At 40.9% G+C, this 20,950-nt stretch overlaps 1 protein-coding gene across 4 annotated transcripts; it reads left to right on the top strand.

Moving 5' to 3' along the window:
- The first annotated feature begins 408 nt into the window (after positions 1-408).
- Positions 409-20,758, top strand: lrrfip2 (leucine rich repeat (in FLII) interacting protein 2). Of its 4 annotated transcripts, XM_042432986.1 has the most exons (27): positions 409-591; positions 1,643-1,803; positions 8,062-8,148; positions 8,617-8,676; positions 9,356-9,415; positions 9,562-9,600; positions 9,811-9,882; positions 10,774-10,821; positions 10,927-10,986; positions 11,239-11,328; positions 11,898-11,954; positions 12,356-12,409; positions 12,540-12,596; positions 13,081-13,152; positions 13,463-13,576; positions 14,036-14,077; positions 14,765-14,896; positions 15,344-15,415; positions 16,320-16,490; positions 16,576-16,668; positions 17,084-17,176; positions 17,919-18,020; positions 18,960-19,092; positions 19,287-19,457; positions 19,561-19,640; positions 19,757-19,861; positions 19,950-20,758. In XM_042432986.1, exons 2-27 carry the CDS (start codon positions 1,714-1,716, stop codon positions 20,058-20,060), a joined length of 2,265 nt encoding a protein of 754 aa, XP_042288920.1. In that variant the 5' UTR covers positions 409-591; positions 1,643-1,713; the 3' UTR covers positions 20,061-20,758. The 4 variants fall into 4 exon arrangements, with proteins under 4 accessions (XP_042288920.1, XP_042288919.1, XP_042288921.1 ...); XM_042432985.1 differs by having other exon boundaries at positions 10,774-10,986; XM_042432987.1 differs by lacking the exons at positions 8,617-8,676; positions 9,356-9,415; positions 9,562-9,600; ... (9 more) ...; positions 17,084-17,176; positions 17,919-18,020 and having other exon boundaries at positions 411-591.
- Positions 20,759-20,950: the final 192 nt, after the last annotated feature.

A 20,950-nucleotide genomic window follows, 5' to 3' on the forward strand; every position in this document is an offset into this window, starting at 1 on the left:
GTAGTTATATTTGATTAATTTGCTTTTTGATCAAATTTTATGTTCACAAATCCAAATTCTTAAGCAAAACGCCAAACTCTTCAGAACTGTCTGTATCAAACAATACATTTCTTTAATATCTGAATATACAAACAAAAAAGCTGTCAAAACATATAACCATTGTAAGCATTACAGGATATCTATTTAACTTTTTATTCTTATTTATTTATTTATTTTATTACAATCTTTAGCTCCCTAGCGTGTTTACACAATGTGCTGTAAACTTGTATACTTTCAGTTTCAATAAGGCTGTTTAAAAAACAAACAAAAAAACTCTCTCAGTCGGGTACATCAGTTGCTATTCTGATATGTCTGATTGCATTTGAAGGCAGCATCACACCCTAAATTTTCCCAACATCCGGGAACCTTTTGGAGCTAAGCAGTGTGGAAAGTGGGTGAGGAGAGCGGCGGACAGGCGGACTGATGACAGCTGTCAGTGCGGACAAAAACACTACCAATTTCTGAAGAGAAGCCGAATGGCTTTGCCTTAAAACCTTCAGGGGAAAAGGGACAACACCTGTGCAGAGTCGCGGGTAATTTAAAGTCGCGAAGGTAACCATATATTTTTGGGGTTGGGAAATATAAGAGACGGGAGGATCAAATGCCAGGTCGCTTTCACTGTCTCTTAGCCACATTGCTAACTATCCAGCTAGCCTTGGCTGCCAGAGATTGTCTTCGATTTACTGCTGTGGAAAGGACTTGTCTGGATCGTTTTTGTAAAGCGTTGGCTACAGCGGGAGCTGAATAAAAACCCTTTATAGGGTAACTTTTTAATAGTAATTACGAAAGGACAAAATGCTAGTTAGCGTACCAATGAGCTGGCTAGCGTAACCCCTCCGTTAACGTAAGATAATTAGCAAGCTAACGCTAACAGGGCAGTACACTGGGGAAACGTTAATGTTAAGTTAACTAAGGTAGTTAATTTCCTTTTCCCCAAACGGACATAATATAGGGACACAAATATTAGTTTTGCTATTGTGTGGAAACTGTTGGAGTAAATCGACGGGGTTTAGACCACCAAAAGTCTACCAGGAGGGCACATATCTTTGATCGAGGCGTTTTCTCCCCGGTGTGTACCAGTCAGCTGCTGTGCTCTTTTTGTCTGTGTGAAATTGTCTGGATGTCCATCACAACACATGTCACCATGTTGATGATGACTGCTACACCAGCTTGTAAAAGCCAGCCTTAACAGTGAACCATCAGGAGTTCAGATCAACTATATAAGTCATCATTATCATCCGCTTTTGTGGACCTCATCATGATGTTATGTTCAAATACGGATTTATAAAGTTACTGTGGTCCTGCATGTCATAGTTCAAGCTGGTTCATGTCAGCCACAACTGTTTATCCAAAGCCCTTGTCGGTGCCATACATGAGTGACAGTCTGTTTTTGGAGGAATGGAAGTTGGAGATAGGGAGTGTGGTTTGTTAGTGAGAAGAGTGCATGAAACCTTGCACAATGAAATGTAGTTGAAACTGGAGTCAGTCCAAAAACTTACACAAGTTAGATTAATCTAATTGCAATTATCTCTTGGCTGCGTTTACAGATGAATAAGTTGCTGTAGCATTTAATTCTTTGCTTCTGTTTTTTTTTTTCCTCTAGGTACTTGCCTACAGTTTCGTGTATTTTCTGGCCTTGCATATAATTGGTGGAGCTACAGTTGCAGAGGCAACATGGGGACACAAGGCTCTGGTAGAAAGCGTGCCCCTCTTAAAGATCGATTCTCAGCAGAGGATGAGGCCTTGAGTAGCATTGCCCGGGAGGTAAGTTCATCCATCACATACACGCCGCATTTCCATTTTGGAGCTTACTGGGATGAATCTTAGCTCTCCTCTCTCTACTTTGCTCATTTCATCCATTGCTTAATCAATGCTAATGTGGTTTTATCCATCTCATTGTTTTTGTTTATCCTCATCCGGTATAATGGGCTCTTCAAGCATAGGTAAAAGATGGATCTCTCAGTCTCGCATGTAGTTAATTTGGGTAACAGCACCATCACATTTTGAAATTAGAGGATCTTGAATTGAAACCATTATCGGCACAAATAGAACCGGCTGACATTGTGCCATGACTGAAAGAAGCATCTTTCAAACTAAATTAAATGTATATACTTTGATAGTCTGCCAGATGTTTTTCAATTGTTTGATTTTTTCTTTTTCTTTTTCAAAAACTTTTTTTTTATCTACGTATATTTACATCTATTAATTGGACCTTTTTCTACTTTATGACATTGACACAGACAGACCTAAAGTGCATAGATGGGGAAAAAAATCTTAATTCACTTCATTTGTACTCAGTTTGTGTCAATTTGATGTTTTTCCAAAGCTATACTTGTATCTTTCAAACACCAGTGTCTGTTATCTGTGGATGAATACTGGGGACAAGATTTTAATGCTCCCATCAACAGATTGGTATTTCATGTGTCTTGTGTTAAGCTTTAGGCACGCTTCCAAAATTCTCCATTCAACAACCAGTCAGTCTGTTTAGTCGAGCAGAGACCTAAAGGTGTACTTAATCTATTATGCAACCAGTTTTGTTGATTTGAAGTGCGGTGGTCAAAGTTGTGTCAGCAAATGGGCTTTTGAAGCTTATGCTGATGTGTAGATATTCAGGTTCTGCTAGCTGATTTGTGTCTCAGCCCAAGTGAGTGGAGACAGCTGGTTTGGACCACAGAGAGATTGACTTGACTTGTAGTGTTTTCATTTGGGGGAGAAAACACAAGCAGAGGAGGGAAGCTGCCTGGCTTGTAATGACTTGCCCTGAGATTATTCCATTTTGTTCCACAGCAGGGCTGCCATTCCTTTGCCTGCAGAATGGTGTTGGCTAAAACATGAAATGCAAAGATCCTTTTTTGTAGTTTAAAGGTTTTTCATGTTTAGTAGGAATATATAAATAGCCAGATTGTCTCTAGTTTTGTCTGTTAAAGTTTCTGATCCAGTCAAATAATTTGTAGGCAGGCATTAAGCCCTGGACAAATCAGCTCTTCATAAACATTTGCCTTGGGCGGTTTTTAAGAATGGTTTGCTTGTGCCGTTTGAAAGCTGTGCAGTGCCTCATTCATGGGCACCAAGCACAAGGCTCCATTTGCTCTCTTTATAGTCATGCAGTCCGATCATAGAAACATGAGTCATCTGACCCTCCCAGTCAGGTCATAAATCTGAATCTCTTTGTGGAGCAAACCAGAGATTAGATCAACTGTACAGGGAGTTCAGGGGGTCAGTGTCTAACTTGTTGCACATCACCACTCTCCCAAACAAATCTTCATAACACAGCAGCTTCTGCCTCGTGTTGTCTGTGCATGTTTACGTTTTATAGCATGCATATGCTTGGCACAGATCACTGCTGAGAATGACTGTGAATTTGAGACAGCACTGTCACTACCCTAGTTCTGAGGCCTCTTACATTACGGCGCAGTCAGTCCTTTTGAATACCAGCTACTTGCTTTACAAATATGACGGTGGCCAAGTGTTAGAATTAGATCATCTCATACCTGTTGTCCCTCAGATTAGGATCTAAGGGAGCCAATGGTGCTTGAACAAGGCAATCATTGACTTTCCCCTGAATGTAGGGGGAGTGTGTTTCTTAGAAGCTATAGTTCATAGTCCATGTTTTCATTTGTGATATCGACAAGTCATTATTTCAATGGAAAATGTCAAACTTTCTTTTTCCATGTCTGGTTAGGAGATTGTTTAGGCTGGAGAGAACAAAGCACACATTGAAGTGTCTGTCAATAACTGATGAACACATGGCGGCTGTTGGGTTGGCTGACAGTTTGAGCCAAGTTCATCCCCAGATTATGCATTCCTTTTAACATTTGCTGTTATTTGCTGTACCTTTTTTAAAATGAGTTTTCATGTTTTTGTCTTGTTAAAAGTACCTCCTAAAGCACCAAGCATCGATTAGTTTAGTGCAATTTTAATGTTGCAAGACAGACCGAAAGGTGATTCATTTGCATAACATAGACCAGTTTAGTGCACCTACAGCGACTGTACAAGCCTGTTGCAAAGCTGACTATTTATGTGTCTTAACAAATCTAGCAGTTTTTAGGACCTATGTTACAGTTAGTTTTCACATACCTAGTATGCTGTTTTGGCTTCTTGATCCTTTTTGACAAAGATTTTGATTATATTGTTGAATTGGCTCAGCAAAAAGCTGAATACTTGTTGTTTAAATGTAGCTGCCTGCAGCATACAATATATTGGGACTAATGCAAAATAAATTCTTCATTTATTCATTATTCAGGATGTGTACAGTATTCCATCTGCATATCAGCACCCTCCAAATTGTAGTTAGACCATAGACTACAATAATGAATCTGGAGAGTTCTTAGTCCACTTATTAGTCTTTTATTATTTTATTGTAATATGTGTTTGCAGCCTTGAAGTTCCATTTCAATTTAGATATTGTAATATTGTATTTTTTTACTTTCATTATTGAAAAAAACCTAAAGATTTTTTATTGATTGTTTAGCTCATCACAATTTCCCAGAAGCTAGATGTCTTCACAAAACTTCAATCTATCAATATCTATTGATACTATCAATATCAAAATGTTTTGGTGATCTACTATCATTTCAATGCAAGTTGATATTATTTTTATTTAATACTACCACATGCAATTTTGTGACAATGCATATAAACAATTTTGACCCTCACTGTGCAGTATTAGCTGGTTTTTGGTGCTCTCTGTGTTCAGACATTTCAGTGTCTGAGTGCTCCAGGTGATCTCGTGGTTGATGGCTGGAATCTTACTGCACAACGTGCTGGAGGTGTGTTTGATGGTGAACTTCTGCTGCTCAGGTTACTCTGCCAGTCCCATGATGTGGCTGTCTGAGAGCTGAGGCCGGATGGGCCAGGCTATAGATAGGACAGAGACAGAGAGCTCAGCTGTGCTGCTGTGCAGAGCAGGTCATACTGTCAGACAGCTCAACAGGTGCAGAGCACAGGGCCAGCCGTCTCTCTTGCTTTCCCATTTGGTCTCTCTTCTGATGCACTCACAACTTTACTTCCTTGTAGTCCTTGTACAAAGCGTGTTTCATTCTAAGCCAAGACAGTTAGGCTCCAAAATCACACAGAGCAGTTATGATGTCCCACATGGCATGTAGGTTAGCAAAACAGTGTTGAAACATACATCTGTCTTCAATTTGGCTTTAATCTAGTTATGGAAAACAAATCATTTGTTGACATTTATTAAGATTATTCACACAGAAAAAGAACTACAAATGATTTAATATTCAATAACTTCACACATCAGTGATGATGAAATTTGAGTTTTGTGTTGTGTTTTCATGTAATGATCATTATTGTATCTCAGTCATCACAACAACTTTGCACAGACTATTATCATCTGTCATGGTTTTCATTCATTTCATATCTTGGGAAGTTAAGATAAGCTATCTTATCACCATAAAAGAATATGGCTGTTACACGCCTATTTAACTAAGACAATAGTCTGTCCAGCTGCCTACAGGTTACTTCTGTTAAACTACACCCAAGTCTGAGGTACAAGTGACTCTTCTCTCTTTTTTTAATGTTTTTAAAAGGTTTGAGGCATTAAATAGATTCAACATTTTCCTTTCACACAGCTCTAGATGTGCAGGTAAAAAGGACCTGAATTTGGGTGGTTGTTTAGCATTACTACAAAAACATTGTTTGTTCGCTCCAGGCTATTATTGAAACAGGAATAGCCAATACCCACAGGCCTTCTACTCTGGCACCGCAGATAAGAAATTGCTGGAATGCTGACAGTGTTTGTCTGCTGTGTGATACTGTACACATTGCACACAGTATTTATGGACTGTCTTTTATTTAGAGATAACAGGCTGGGCTACATCAGCAAGTGTGCCATTCTTTGTTAGCGGGATGTTTAGTTTCAGAGCATGTCCAATATGTAATTGGTAACATGAACGCAATGGAAGGATAGTCTACATAGTCACCTGTGTGTCTCCTCAGGGCTGTGTAGCTGTGTAGGGGCTTGCCTAAATTAGCTCTTTCTGCTGCTGAGGTACTCTGTAAGATTAGCTGCTGTTCATATTCTGACTCAGCTGGGGGCAAAATTGTGTGATGACTTCTTTCAGTTTTCCCCCACAGGAAAGTTTACTGAGCCTAGTGGACTTGTTTGTGCTCCATAAGGGTCAGCTAATTAGATATTGCTAAATCGCCTCCATGTTTACCGACTGAGTCGAACCACGCTATTATGACTCACTTTCTCTTGATACTGTACCCTCTCCCGTGAGGTCTTAAAATTAGCCTTCCTGAAACTGATGGTTAGCACATGTTGTTGGTGATGACGAGGCATCCCAAGCACTCACTGTGGACAGGACTACAAAACTGTGACTTACTGAGCAAACTGGTCAGCTAGGGCTCGCTGTACAGTGTAGGCTCTGATTAGATTTTATGCTATACAGTTTCTGTATTGCAGCCCAATGGATACTGTACTTTTGAGGCCAGATATCCACATGTGAGAGGGTTTTTTGGGGGGTGGGGGGTGGCATTTTATGTCTTTATTGGGAGAGAGACAGACAGGGAACAGCATGCGACAAAGGCCCACTGCCGGAATCGAACTGCGGATGTCGCGGTTATGTGGCAAGCGTCTTCAGTGGTGGGTTTTCGGGGCGCACCCCACATGTAAGAGTTTAAAAAATATATCAGTCAATATTATTTTTTTACATAAGCACATGGGGTAAGCTGTATTTTTTTATAGTGATCCCTCAAACTTTGAAGCATTGAAACATTGAAGAATTGTGACTGAGATGTACTGAGCTGAGTTTTAAAGTTGAAAAAAAAAACAACTTAAACTGCTCTCTTGTAGATAAACAATATGATGGCATCACTATTTCCAAAGTACCTCAACCATGTCTTTGGCATTTCTCCACTGCAGTTTCTATGATAATATTGGCTGGTATATCAACCTGGCAGAATTAATTGTTTGTTTTGGTGTGTTCTGCATTACTCCTGGTGGGGTGTTACCACCATGTCTCTTAAACTGTGTGGTTTGTTTTTTGTTAGCCTTTAAATAATCAGTTGTTTTTAGAAAAGTATTGAAAAGGCTGCAAACACATTATTCTGATGCTGCACGTTGCTGATCACTTTTATAATCTTTCATGTTTTTGAAATATCAAAAACATAAACCACAATGTTGTAATTTTTAGCCCTGCTAATGGCTAAAAATAGGTTAACAGTTTTTCAAGACTGTCTTAGAACAATCCTCAAATGCCTGTTTGTACATTGAAATAGTTTTTGGATACAGTCATCACCCTTCATGTTTGTACTGACCCTGACGAAACCACTTCTTGCTCTGATTTTAATGAAAATGAACAGGGACAAAATCCACAGGTCTTAATGAAAAAAGAAGTTTAGCTGAAACTACTGTGAGGCTTATTAGACAATTTAAGTGTGTATCTTCACAAGTCACAGTCTTTTTAGTACTAAATTCCCACTTTTTTACTATCCCTCAGTTGCGGCTCAGCAAGGACACACTGTCTGAGAAAACACAAAGAGGGAATGTGGTACTAATAATACTGTCACTTTGCAAGATACACATTTGATCAGACTAACTCAGACAGCTGAAGACTCTTATTAGCTTCAGCTGAACGTCTAGATGCGTTTTTACTGAGAATGGGGATTGTGGTTTTTGGCCCCATCACTTATGTACATTGGAAAGGCATCAGGAAGGGATCTCTTGACAGCCAGTACAGACAGGAGGAAGAATTACTGCGACCATAACCTGTTTCAGTGTACACATGGGCATGTGAGTTCACAATGTGAATCTGTCCTTTTAAGCTGCTGTGAAAGAATTAAATAAACCCATGTTCACATTTTCTAGTGTCTTATGTCTTACAGGAAAAGAAGGACTTGAGTATCCAAATATACTCATGTTAATTTTACTGTATGATGTTGGTTTTTGGTTGTTTTTTTTTTAACCTAAAACATCTTTTTTGTTGGGTGTGTCTATAGAGAAAGGCACCTTTTTTACAAGTTTCCATTCATGGCTAACAAGTGTGTTCATGTTGTGTCTTACAGGCGGAGGCCAGGCTGGCAGCGAAGAGGGCAGCTCGGGCGGAGGCCAGGGATATTCGAATGAGGGAACTCGAACGGCAGCAGAAAGAGGTATATAACATTAAAATGAACCTCACTGGCAAAGATGGACTCTGACCATTATTCAACCCAACAAGTGAGCCTGTATAATTCCCAGTAACTGCTACTGCTCACAATACAGATCTCCTGTGGATTGAACATGGAAATTGGCCTTATGATGTTGGGTTTTTTTTACATGAACTCTGGTTGATTGCTGCAATAACTGCCTCTGTGTTTACAAGCAGTTCATCCATAGCCATTAGACTGATGCAAAGGACCTGTTTGGCTTTAAAACCCAGAAAGAAAATAAATCAGATGGATCTGACAGCTCATATATAAAAATACACCCAGAGAAAGAAAAATTAAAGTGCTGCATGCCCACAGATGTAACCAAAATTTCTATTCTTGAAGTAAATGTCACCCAGTTTTTTTTTCACATTTCAGCAGTTTTAAGTGAAGTACGGTTGTATGTTTTTCCTGGCACTTCCTCCCTCTGTCCAGCTTTCTTACCACTCATCTAGCAGTAGCAGCAGAAAATGGGGTCAGATCCACCAGTGGATGGTAGGCAAGAGAGAGAGTGTTGCTGCACTCTCACTCCACTAACACAGCCTGTTGTGTGGGTATTGAGCCTCAGTCAACCCTGACCGTTTAGCTACACTTGACTCACTGTGCCTCACTGTGGAAATATGCCTCAGCAGTGTATTTGCTTTGGAGACACCATAATCTGTGACTGTGTGTATTTGTAGAGCTGTTTTGGCCTTTGACTTTATTTAGTGTGGGTGAGTCTGCATGCAAGAAGGTGGTTTGGACGTTGAGTGAAACTCCTCCAACCTTAAGCTACTTCAGATGTGATGGAGAGTTTTGAATGTTAATGAACCACTTTTGCATGGATTTAATCTGCAAGTGTGTTGGTGTATCGACATGTTAAAGAGAACCAGAGATTTTTTTTTAGTGTGTGTTGTTCCAGTTGCCTTTTTAAAAAGATAGATGAGACAAAAATGTGAAATTTGTCAGCTGTTCTTGTATATCATTAATCTTGCCATCGTACTCCGAAGGGATAACATAAATTGTAAATGTTTATGACGTGCATTTGGTTATAAACATGATGGCAGAAGTTGTTTTGCATGGTTTGGTCTTTGCATAGCAACTGTTGAGCATTGCCTTGACCTTTTTCATCCCTTTGATTGAGCGTCTTTACTTTCAGTCTGTAATTCTGACCAACTTTCCTTCCTGACTCCAGGCTGACACAGAAAAAGCCAGAGCCTCTAGTAGTAGTAGATCCAGCAGCCGTCATCACCGGGTCTGTATCTCCCCCCCCACATACTCCCTTTTTTTCTGCCTGTATTTCCTTTCTTCTTTCTCCTTTAATCCTGCTGTTAATCTCTCATCACCCATGTTCCTCTTTGTCTGCTTTTCTGCTGTGACTCCATGTTTCCACATCAACAGGGGCTGGATGATGATGTCATGTCAGTCCGCAGCTACAGGGTGCGTACATATTACACCCCTGCCAGTATTATTAAGACTGTGCACTCAAAGGGGCACATTGATGTGTGAAAGCCATTGTTCTTGTCAGGAAAGCACTTTTAAATTAACACATTTTGGTGAAATACTTTTATTGGGTGGTGTTCAACATAATTTAGTTGTCCTAGAGAAGATGTGTCCTAATGTTTGTCTTCCTCTGTTTTGTATTTGAAGTCAACCTCATCAGCTATACGTGACTTGGGCTCTAATAAGAGTCGACCCAGTTCCCGTAGAAAAGGCGCTTTGGTGCGTTGAGTGTGTTTGTGTGTTAGAGCAAACAGTATATTTGTTTGGGGCTTGGCAACAGGTTGAATACCTGGATTCTCTGCATATAAGCAAACTTTAGCTCTGAATAACTTCATTGTGCTTAGCAGAACTAACTCATATTTTAAGATGTGTTTAAAACTGTCTTAAGATAGTGTACTTTCTTGATCTCTCCACTTTCCTTCATCCGTCATATGGAAGATTTGTACATCACACATTAAGTTATACGTGGAAGAAGACATATCTGTATTTCCCTACTTTCCATGTTGTATTTAGCTTTGTTTCATTGTTGAATGTCTGTGATTCTGACTGACAGCAAAATTTGCTGTGAGAATGTTTCAGCTACTAAATTCCACTGTCATTGTGCTGGAAATGCATTTACCTTGACAATACACTGATGGATCAACATTTGACCGGCTAATATCAGTGAAAATATAAAATAAAAGACATTCCTTTAGCTGTTTTTCATCAGGATTATGACGGGCACACCACAAGGCATTATTTCTTTTTATTAAAGACTTTATAAGGACGATTTAGAGCACCAAAAGTGCTGATGCCCTCCGTTTGCACCTGTCGATATAGAAATGCTAAACTTCATCATATTTCCTTTAGTTAATAACATCACACAACTATCTTAACGGGTGAGTGCAATTAACAAATGATTTGTTTGTCAGCTGAAGCTTTGGGCAAGGTGTAGAAGAATAAATAGTTGGCTTGATCAGTTGCTGTGTTGGTTGATTAAACCTATTGTACAACTAACGTACTGCTGGTGAGACATGAAATGTATTAAGTCAGTGCAGACCAGCTAACCAGCTTCTCAGGTGTTTGATCTTTTTCTGATCACATTTCTCGTGACTCCTGTTGTCTCTTCAGTCCGACAGCCTTTCCACTATCTCCTCCCTCAAGACGTCCCGCTCCACTGTATGTACCCGTGTGTTGATGATCCATTTATCACTGCCTTACGCTTTTCTGCCAGTCACTTTGTCTCATTCAAGTTGTTTGACTTATTTTTTCTGGACTGAACAGAGTTCTGTGTACAATGACCTGCATGGCCATAAAAAGACTTCATCCAGGAAGGACCTGCTGGTCAGTGTACTCCTTTTAGTGTTGTTTTTGCTGTTGCAGCCTCAAGTATGGAGGCAGTGTAGACTAATATCACTAGCTTGCAGTGGTGATTTACTGTTGATCAACTTAACCCTCAATAAGTCACTATTTATTGCTTGTGAAGTATAATGAAGATATTGAATGTATCTGAAACAGATAGAAGTCTAACACTTGAGGATAAAATTTGCTATGTCGGTGTTTATTTGAGGTCATATTATGTTGCTACCCTTCCAGGCTGGACTGTACCATGATAAAAGGAATTACACCAGCCTAACGAAGACCAAACCACCGCCTCCACCCTCCACTTCCACCTATCAGCCACGGGTCGGTCCTCCTCTCAGTGCTGTCCAACTTTTAGCCTTTTACACAGGCTGATGGGGTTAAAGGCCTCTCAGTGAAACTAAAGCCAGTTGAAGCAGTGTATTCCTGTCTAGATGGTCTAGTTTATTGGATATTTATATGCCAACATAATAACTGCAATAACAGATATTGTTTGTGTGTCATAAAAAACATCAAAGCAAAGAGAAACATGCCAAGTATACCTGATGTGTTGCCCAGTTATCGTGCAGGAAGTCAAAGCTGTACTTTCAGAATGAGGTATCTCTCCACGTAAAAACAGTTGGTATGATCATTTGAATTCATGTAAATGACTTGCTGAGTGACAAAGGTGGTGCTTCACCAGCATTAAAACAGTCGACAGGGACATTCTCACCTCACCTCACCTCACTTCTCAACACTTTTGGCTGCAGGCCCTAAATGTGTTACAAGGTCAGCAAAACATACATCCTGTTTCCACGCACTTAGCTCTTTAGTCTCTCTCCACCTCACATTCCCGCTACAGCTTTCCTCTGTCCTCTAAACTGACATTTCCCTGCTCCCCTCCTCTCCGACAGGCCACCACTTCCTCGTCCTCCACCATTGGCATGGGGCTGCCTCGCAGCTACAGCATGGTCAGTTTCTGTCCACCGAGTGGCCAGCATCTCACTGCATGCCTTTAGTTACATTCAGGAGTAGACATTCCCCCTCTCTTGTGGCCACATACATCTGATAGGATGCCCAGGGTGGCTGGGACTGCTTATATTTAGCTCCTTGACAATCTGAGCACTTGGCAGAGGCCAGGGATTTGTGCTTCAGTTAGATAAGGCAGGAGTTTGCATGGAGCCATGGCTTATGTTGTAGAGCATTGAAACAAATGGCCTACTTCAAGTTGGAAATACTGTCATTCTGCTTACTGCATGACCCAGAGAAAATGCTTCTCCTCAACCTACTTAGCTACTGTAGGTTCATAGGTTTATGCTCCCTCTCGTGTTTTGCTGAGTCGTCCTGAATTGTCTCCCACGTGTACCCTCAGGCCTCTATTTACGACGACACCAGCCTTTACGGCTCAGGCCACAGTTCAAGAGCTGTAAGTCTTCTGAATGCTTTTCAGTGAATGTTTCAGCATTGTCACCACCACAACACAGCCTACTGTTGTGCCTGTGACCTGAGGTCTGTCTTCATGCTGATCCCGTGTCCTGTCCTCCTCCCATCCACAGCCCTCTGAATATAGCTGGTACTCCTCTGGAGCCAGCTCCACTCGCAGCAGCCCTGCGGTGAGCACCCTAAAACCACTGCCACCATGCATGATGTCAGCTAACACCACACACAAGACACCCACTGCTAACAGGCTCCCCCTCACCCCCTCTAAGCAGCAGGCCTCCCTCCTACTTGGGATTGTTGATCCCCCATACCAACTGGCTTGGCTAAAGTGTGTGAATTAAGAATTTCTTCTGCAGTGCTATGCAAGCTAAGAATTAGTTGCAAGGTTATTTGATATGACTTATTTCTAGTTGGTCCGTTTGACAAAATTATCCTAATTGCATGGTTGGCATTACTATAGGGTTACAGTCATTGGAGTGATCCAATGTGTGTGTAATGTAGAGAATGCTGCTGGATATCTATGGATTGCTGTTTGGAAAAAAAAAGTGTGTGTGTCAGAAAAAGCCTTGGGCATTCAGCCATCCTATATTACTGAGGTTCCTCATCATGTGTGTTTGTGTGTATGTCTGTGTGTGTGTGTGCGCGTATTCCTCTCAGTCCTCTTCAGATGATGACACTGTAAGCAGCATATCCCAGGAACGCTTCCGCAGAGGCCGCAGGGACAGTGCGGTGAGCTGTAGGGACTGAGCTGTACACCATCTACACTGTTTAATGCTGTTTCTTTTACATTAGTCATACTTGTTGATGATCTAGGAATCAAAGCTTTTTCAACTGTTGATTTCACTGTATTGTTCTGTATAAGAGCATCAAATTAATACCGAATATGTCAATTTTAAATGTCTTCTAAAAGTGAATCCTCCTACAGTCTGTCATTGTTTTTATTCTTTCTTCTCTGATGTCTTCTACTTTTTTGGTGCTCTTCTTTTCTTTGTTTCTCTTCCTCTACTTCTGTTCTTCATCCCGTGTGTGTTGTAAGCAGTCGTCTGACTTCTCGGACATTAGTGAGTCGGCTGCTGATTATTTCAGCCGCTCCAACCGAAGAGGCAGTATTGTGTCTGATCTCGATGATTTGAGCATTCCAGATCTGGACGCTGTAAGTGACTAATTTAAGCTCACAACAGTGAGCTGGGAAATGCAGTGCAGCAATGAATGATGAATGATTTTATATCTGATGCATGATTAAAAGTAACATTTGGTTTTCAAAACTCATCTCACAGCCTGTGGTTTTTTGTTTATTGACCACCTTGTAAAGGAGTAGATTGGTACGAAGGTAGCTGAAGTGGATGTGACTGCAGTGCTGCAGTGTGTAGCAGCATGGACTTGGAAATGGTATATTATAATAAATGGAGCAGTGTGATTGATTCAGATTGCTTGTTTGGTTGTCGATTCTGTAGGGTCTGTGAACATGCAGCACTTATCCCGACTCACATAACTCTTAGACTAACTCCTTGATTTACAGATGAGGAAACGACTCCGAGCATGACCACAAAGGACGCATGTTCCGCCAAATAGTCTGTATCTCATTTTATAATATTTCTTATTTTTCTTTCAGCTGGATGAAAAATGTGACAAGCAGTATACAGATTATAGTCGGGTGAGTGCACTGTTAATTTGCATTTTACTTTACTTGTTTTTCCATAAGTCCTCACCAAAAACCAAATGGGTTTCCATCGAGTTTCCATCAAGAAGTTGTGGTACCTCGGTTTTGAAACCCAGTAGCTACATATAGGGTCCCACAGAGGCTGATTTCCTCAAGAATGTAAAAACAAACCAGGGCTATGTGGAGACCACAGTACAGCTAGACAAATTTGTGTTTTGTGGTCTAGCAATACTATTTTTTGTGCAAACCCTCTGTTCACTGCAACTTTCACTCTCTATCACATAGTGAATAAGAACATGAGAACAAGCCATATAATGAATCTGTTGTTATAGAAGTCAGTAGGTTAAATAGTACACTGACTTATAAATTAGTACCTACACCGCAGTAGATTGTTTGAGTGTAACCACCACAACACATCAACAAAGAAGTCCAATATGGCTTTTATACACACAGCCTGTGGAGGTTGTGAGCCAGTTTATCAAGTTTACAAAGCTACAGCTCAGCATGTGATGGTGACAATGCCTCCCTCTGAGAGGATTTGAATAGGACAGGGTCACTTAAGAGCCATGCGGTGTCAGATGATGGTGTTAAATGACACATTGTGTGTGTGTGTGTGTGTGTGTGTGTACTATTTTTTGTGTTTTTTCTGACTGGAGTTCTGCGGCATGTTGTGTTTTCCAGCCGTCTTCCCGCTGTGCCACCCCAGGCCTCTCAGCAGCCACCCTAGCATCACTGGGTGGCACCTCGTCACGACGGGGCAGCGCAGACACCGGTAGCGTCTATGACCCCGACACCAGTCTGAGTGAACTTAGGGTAAGGCCTACGGTACAACCAGTGGCACCTTCTATATATTTGACTGAGTAAAATTAATTCATAAAAAGTTTACTCAAGATATGAAGAAAGCTTTTATTTGTTTTCATCACATTATCATAGTTCTTAAATGTTTGGTTTTTTTGAGCATTTTATGTTTACATCTATTCCATCTGCATATGAACTTCCCACAGCATCGCCTCTATTTTACCCTCCCTGCTGTTCTCAGTGTCTGCTTTAACAGTTTTTCTTTATGTATGCACGGGGAGGACTGGATGTGACATGTGTCCTGTGAAGCTGTTCCTTATATCTGGGTGTGCTGGTCATGTGTATGCCAGCTGGACTGTCTTTTGAGATGGCAGCACGGGTGCTTTGTTATCTCTCCTTGATAATCCCCTCCCCCTCTGATGCCCCAGTTCACCCCAACCATTCCTTCCATCTGCTCTACAGGATATCTATGAACTAAAGGACCAGATTCAGGATGTAGAGGGGCGATACATGCAAGGGCTTAAAGAGCTGAAGGTAGAGGGGCTTGAGCTCACAGCATGCCTTCTCTTGTCCTCTGGGAGCAGTATGGCGTCACTAACCCTCCCTGCCTCCCCACTCATATCCTTCTGTACCCCTCCTGTACCTCCTAACACCACAGCCGTGTCTTTGCGTGCTCCCAGTCTGAATTGCATAACGACCCTTCTTTTGCATGATCTTCCCGCACTTCCTGTTTTGATCCGACTCACTGGTCGTGGCCTGAAATGAAGACACTCCCATAATTCTGCTGGTTTCACAGTTATAAGAAGAAAAGTAACATGCTCCACCTGCTGACAGATAACAGTCATGGTTTGAATTTTGAGGCTCTTCTTCCCACCCAGGCTTTCATTGCCACAGTGTTGGATGGCCTTCTGGTTTGACTTCAGCAGCTTCCTGTTCTCTTTGAAAGAACACTTCACGTTTTCTTGAAAATCTTAGTTTACTAACAAACCTGACTCCTGGCTCGTTCTTGGTAGAGTGTGATACAGCTGACACACTGTGGCTAGATTTCTTTTCATTATCCTGTTTCCTGGTTCACTTGTAGTTCTCTTTTTCAGATCCCCTTTTTCACACTATTGTTGCCTTGTTTCACTCTTAAAAGTGATTCAATGCATTAGAAATGTTGTGTGATCAGTTTCATCTCTTGCACATTTATAGATTAGTTCCAAATTGCCTGTTTGAAATGGGCTTATGCTAAAAAAGTTCCATCAAAAAAATATGCCTCCTCCATCTAATCAATCTTACATTTAGAAATTATAATAGACTTTTTAGTGTGTTTGGTTGTGTTTCGTGTTCTTCAAAACTAATTCTTTTTATGCCAGATAGCCCACCTGATGCATGTAGGTGAGCTATGCTTTTAATCAGTTTACTCTGCTCATTAACATGCACCCACCCCTACCAGGAGTCACTTGCAGAGGTGGAGGAGAAGTATAAGAAAGCCATGGTATCAAACGCACAGCTGGACAACGACAAAGCCAACCTCATCTATCAAGTGGACACACTAAAGGATGTCATAGAGGAGATGGAGGAACAAATGTCAGAGATGAAAAGGGAGCTGGAAGACAAGTCAAAGGTGAAATATCAAGGATGTTTTCTGAAGCTTATTAACATGCATGATGATATAAAATGTGGCTGTAATGTTCTCTCCCTGGTTTCAGGAACTAGAAAGGCAAAAGCACACGTGTACAGTCCTACAGCATAAACAAGAAGAACTGAAAGAGGGAATCCGCCAGAGAGATGAGCTTATAGAGGTATGGCTGCCCCTGCATTAGGCGAACAAACTGTTTGTGCCAGTGTGACCACATCAGACTGCAATTCTGTCAACACTTTGAAAGGTGTTGGGGCCTCTGTGCAGGCTGCAGAGGAGACAGTTCTGCAGGAACCTGATAAGGATTGATTGGCACTGGCCTGCCTCTAGGTCCTCGTTCTCTGTCCCTTCTGACATTTAGCTCCGTCTCACTGTCCTATCTGACTCTGAACATTATTTTTCATTCCTTTCCCAGCATTATCCTCTCGAAAACAGTGTCTCTACACCTTGTTCCATGTCTTTCTTTCTCTTTCAATGTTTTCATTTATGTGCATTTTTACTTCTTCTGTCTTCGTTCCATTCAATTGTTCCTCTTGTGTTCTTATCTTGTATTGTGTCACTGCTCAACACCGCTCCAGGAGAGCCAGCGAATGCAGACTAAGTTAGATGCCCTCACCAGAGAGGTGTTTGACCTGCAGGAAACGATAAACTGGAAGGACAAAAAGATTGGGGTAGGAGGTCCCACACGGGTGCTCTGACAGATTATGAGAGGCAAAGAGATGGTTGTGCTTTTCAGCCTTTAGACATAAGTGTCCATCCAGCTCTTTTGCCTTTCGTGCTGTCTCTGCATGATGGAGACCCTTAGGTCTTAGGCAATAGCATCCACCTAGACCCATTCACAGTTTGGATTTTTGCATGTCAAAATAACAGGGTTGTCAGTTTGATCCTGTAACAGATCAGCTAACAGTGAAAGTGTGCTGGCACAGTGTTAAAGCTTGCAGTGGACAGTCTGTGAAATAAAAATACCAGGATGTAAACATAAAGAGAAATGTATATTATTGTAAGTCAGCCATATATTCTAGCATGACATGCATGTTTCACCTGTGGATCAGTTTGTTTGTTAGGTCATGAAGTCAGATCCTTAATAATGAAAGCATCATACTTTTAGTTATATGTAGTTTTTAACAAAGTGAAAAATCAGACAGAATGACCTCCCTCCTTACAGACTCTCATTAGTCCCTGTGCTCCACCTCTCCTCTTAACTCTTCCCAGTAACATCTCGTGTGAGCATGCAGCCTTGTCCTCGTCTGTGTATTGTTTGTTTCTACATCTACATGTTGGTTTGATGTGCACAGTGCTTGTTTGTGCATGGAAGATGTGCTGTGGCATGTGGCATGGCATGTCTGTCCAGAGTCTATCCAACTTCTCCTCTATCACTTCTCCTTTCTTGTCTTCTCTCGTGTGTGTGGCCAGGCCCTAGAGAGGCAGAAAGAGTACTTTGATTGCATTAGGAATGAGAGAGATGAGCTCAGAGATGAGCTCGCTGACATCAAGGGGAAGGCCAAAGCAGGAGAGGTAGGTCTTCCGAAGTCCCACAAGAAAAAAACAAGCTTAAAGGAATGAGTCGCTGGCCAAAAATTGAGTCGTGGTCAAAAACTACTTTTTTTTGCCTTTTGGTTGGAGGCCAGTTAATGCTATCAAACCTGCTACTATATTGTACTTTTTAATACTGCCTTTTTGTTTTTCTTTCCATTTTCCTTATTTTCTTGCCAATGTTTTCACTACTTGCTGGTTGTGCAAAACTCATACGGGTACCATCATGTTAATTTGTACTTACAATACACTATATCAAATTACTGGTGGATTTATTGCTTATAGAGTGGCTTTATGTAAAAGCCTCTGCATGCAGTCACCATGGTAACTTACCACAGTGGCACAAAACAGTAAGCATCTGCCATCGTGTAGTCACGTGGTACAAAAACTGCTAAAATGGTAAAGAGCTGTTGTACAAAGAACTGCACAAACAAGAATCAGGAAGAAACCTGATGATATAAGATAATATGAAAGTATTTTTATAAACCTGTTCAAAGACAATGAGAATATCCTTTTGAAGTTGTGTTATTGTGATAAGAAAAAACCTGTTTTAGAATAGACCAGGTGTCTATTTGTGCCTTCAGGCTTTGATTTGCAACATGAGCTACATATATACATGTTTGTCAGGGACTCTAATTTCTGGCAACATTTCAACATCTACTAACTGTTCAGCATTGTTGTACAGATCATTGTCATTTACAATGGCCTTCACTTTTTCAAGATATTTGTTTAATTTTCAGTATCACAGCTGTGTCTATCAATAGCAGCCAACTGTTGGTTTGTTTGGCCCTGTAATGGTAATGGAGGGGGTAGTAACATGAAAAACAAACACTGGTGTCCTACATACCCTTTATACTGTGAACTTTCTGCCAACAGCATGCCTGCTCCAAGTCCTCAGTAATCTATGTTCTCTCCTGACAGAAACATGGGCTTGTCATCATCCCAGACGGAACACCAAACGGAGATGTCAACCATGAGCCTCTGTCCTCAGGGATCACTGTGGTCTCCCAGGAGGCCGCCCAAGTGCTGGAGTCTGCAGGAGAGGGCCCGCTGGGTGAGTCAGAGAAATATGCTCTATCCAGAGAGAACTGAGATGCTGCAGATTGTTTCCTCAGTCCAACTTTTTGTCATGGAAGACTCTAAATGAACAGCTTTACTTTACTTCAAGCTCCATTTACATGTATCTAATGTCATCTGCGTGTTGCAGTAAATTGCACTGGTTAAATGTGTTTTCCTGCTGTTGTGTAGATGTCAGGCTACGGAAGTTGGCAGAGGAGAAGGATGAGCTGTTGGCTCAGATCAGAAAGCTGAAGAATCAGATGGAGGAGGAGAGACAGAAACACTCAAAGATGGACAGTGCGTACACAGACGGGGAGAGGATTGAGAACGGTACAGACCTACACCTTATTGAGATGCAGAGTAAGTTGATCTTACAAGTTTGTATCTACACACACATGAAATGATCTTTTTAACATTTTTATCTGTTTTCACAAACTCGCTGATATCTGTTTTTTCTCTTTAGGAGATTCCAACAGACAGATTAGTGAATACAAGTTCAAGCTTTCTAAGGCGGAACAGGAAATAGGTACAATGGAACAAAATGTAAGTTGAAGAGAAAAAACTTAATATTTCACATTAAATTACAGAAACATGATACACAGAGATCAGTTTGAGAGCACTAAGTCACCAGTTTGTTCTCCTTTTGTGTTTATTTTCAGATTAGCAGACTTGAAGGGCAAGTTTCCAGGTACAAAGCGTCAGCAGACAACTCAGAGAAAATAGAAGATGAACTAAAAGCAGAAAAACGGAAACTTCAAAGAGAGGTAAAGATACAAACATAAGTTGTATTTACAGTGAGAATCACGAGCAGGCTGGATGTTAACATCTTCCCTCTTTTTTTCCCCCACACAGCTGCGCACAGCTCTAGACAAGATCGAGGAAATGGAGATGACCAACAACCACCTAGTAAAGCGCCTTGAAAAGATGAAGGCCAACAGGAACGCCCTTCTGTCACAGCAGTGAGGCAAGGCAGCATCACCACAGAAGCCCTTAAACTCGCACCTCAGACCTCTGACTGCCATATTGTGTCTGGAGCACATTTCCTTTTTTTCAGCTGTAACACTTTAAGATTTGTAGCTTACCAAAAACACTTACAAAACTTGTAGCACAGGCAAAAAAAACGGAACTGTCTTTTTTTTTTTTTAAGGCAGACGTTGGTTTTGTCTGGCAAACCGCCGGTATTTTTGGAGAAATGACTCAGAAACTTAACTAATAAAACTGTAAAGTTGCTGGGAGATACATCTGAGGAAATTTCTCTAGTCACTACTTAATTTTTCAGAGCTTTGTACTACATCATGTTATCCACAAGATTTTCTCTCTGGCTGGGTGCTTGGCTGTATTTAGTTTTGTTGTTGTTTTTTTGTTTTTTTTGATAAGTTGCATGAATGAGTATAATGCTTTTAAACCCACACGGCTGCTCCGGCCCCGCACTTTCCCAGCTTCCCTCACACAGTGAAGTGCCTTTTCACACAAGGAGACTGGGGATCTGCACTGCTCAACGAAACAATAATCGTTTTAACAGGTACAGAATGATGTATTTAAAAAGGTGCAGTCATTGTTTGAAAATATATAGAACCAACTGTGTCTGCTGCGGTTTCATTGAAATGTTTCAAATATTTAAGATTTCTTGAAAATAAATGTGTAATTTACAGAACTGTTTATACAATGTGTATCTTTCCGTGATGCCGTTTTGCAGTTGTTTACATGCTGTGTTTTAATCAGTATAGTAAAAATATGAGGTATGACTATTGTTGTTGATAGTTTTCCAAAGTTAATACCCAGTAATATTTCAGAATATTTAATCTGTTGTTTTTTGGCAGTTTTCAATCCCTGTCGGAAAAGTGAAGGCCATG

Source organism: Thunnus maccoyii, chromosome 14 (assembly GCF_910596095.1).
Source record: "Thunnus maccoyii chromosome 14, fThuMac1.1, whole genome shotgun sequence".
Lineage (NCBI taxonomy): Eukaryota > Metazoa > Chordata > Actinopteri > Scombriformes > Scombridae > Thunnus > Thunnus maccoyii.

Coding starts and splice junctions, on each gene's coding strand:
- lrrfip2 (XM_042432985.1), top strand. CDS start 1,714: ATGGGGACACAAGGCTCTGGTAGAAAGCGTGCCCCTCTTAAAGATCGA. Junction 11,955..12,355: donor TGCCTCGCAGCTACAGCATG/GTCAGTTTCTGT, acceptor GTGTACCCTCAG/GCCTCTATTTACGACGACAC. Junction 15,416..16,319: donor AAGGGCTTAAAGAGCTGAAG/GTAGAGGGGCTT, acceptor CACCCCTACCAG/GAGTCACTTGCAGAGGTGGA.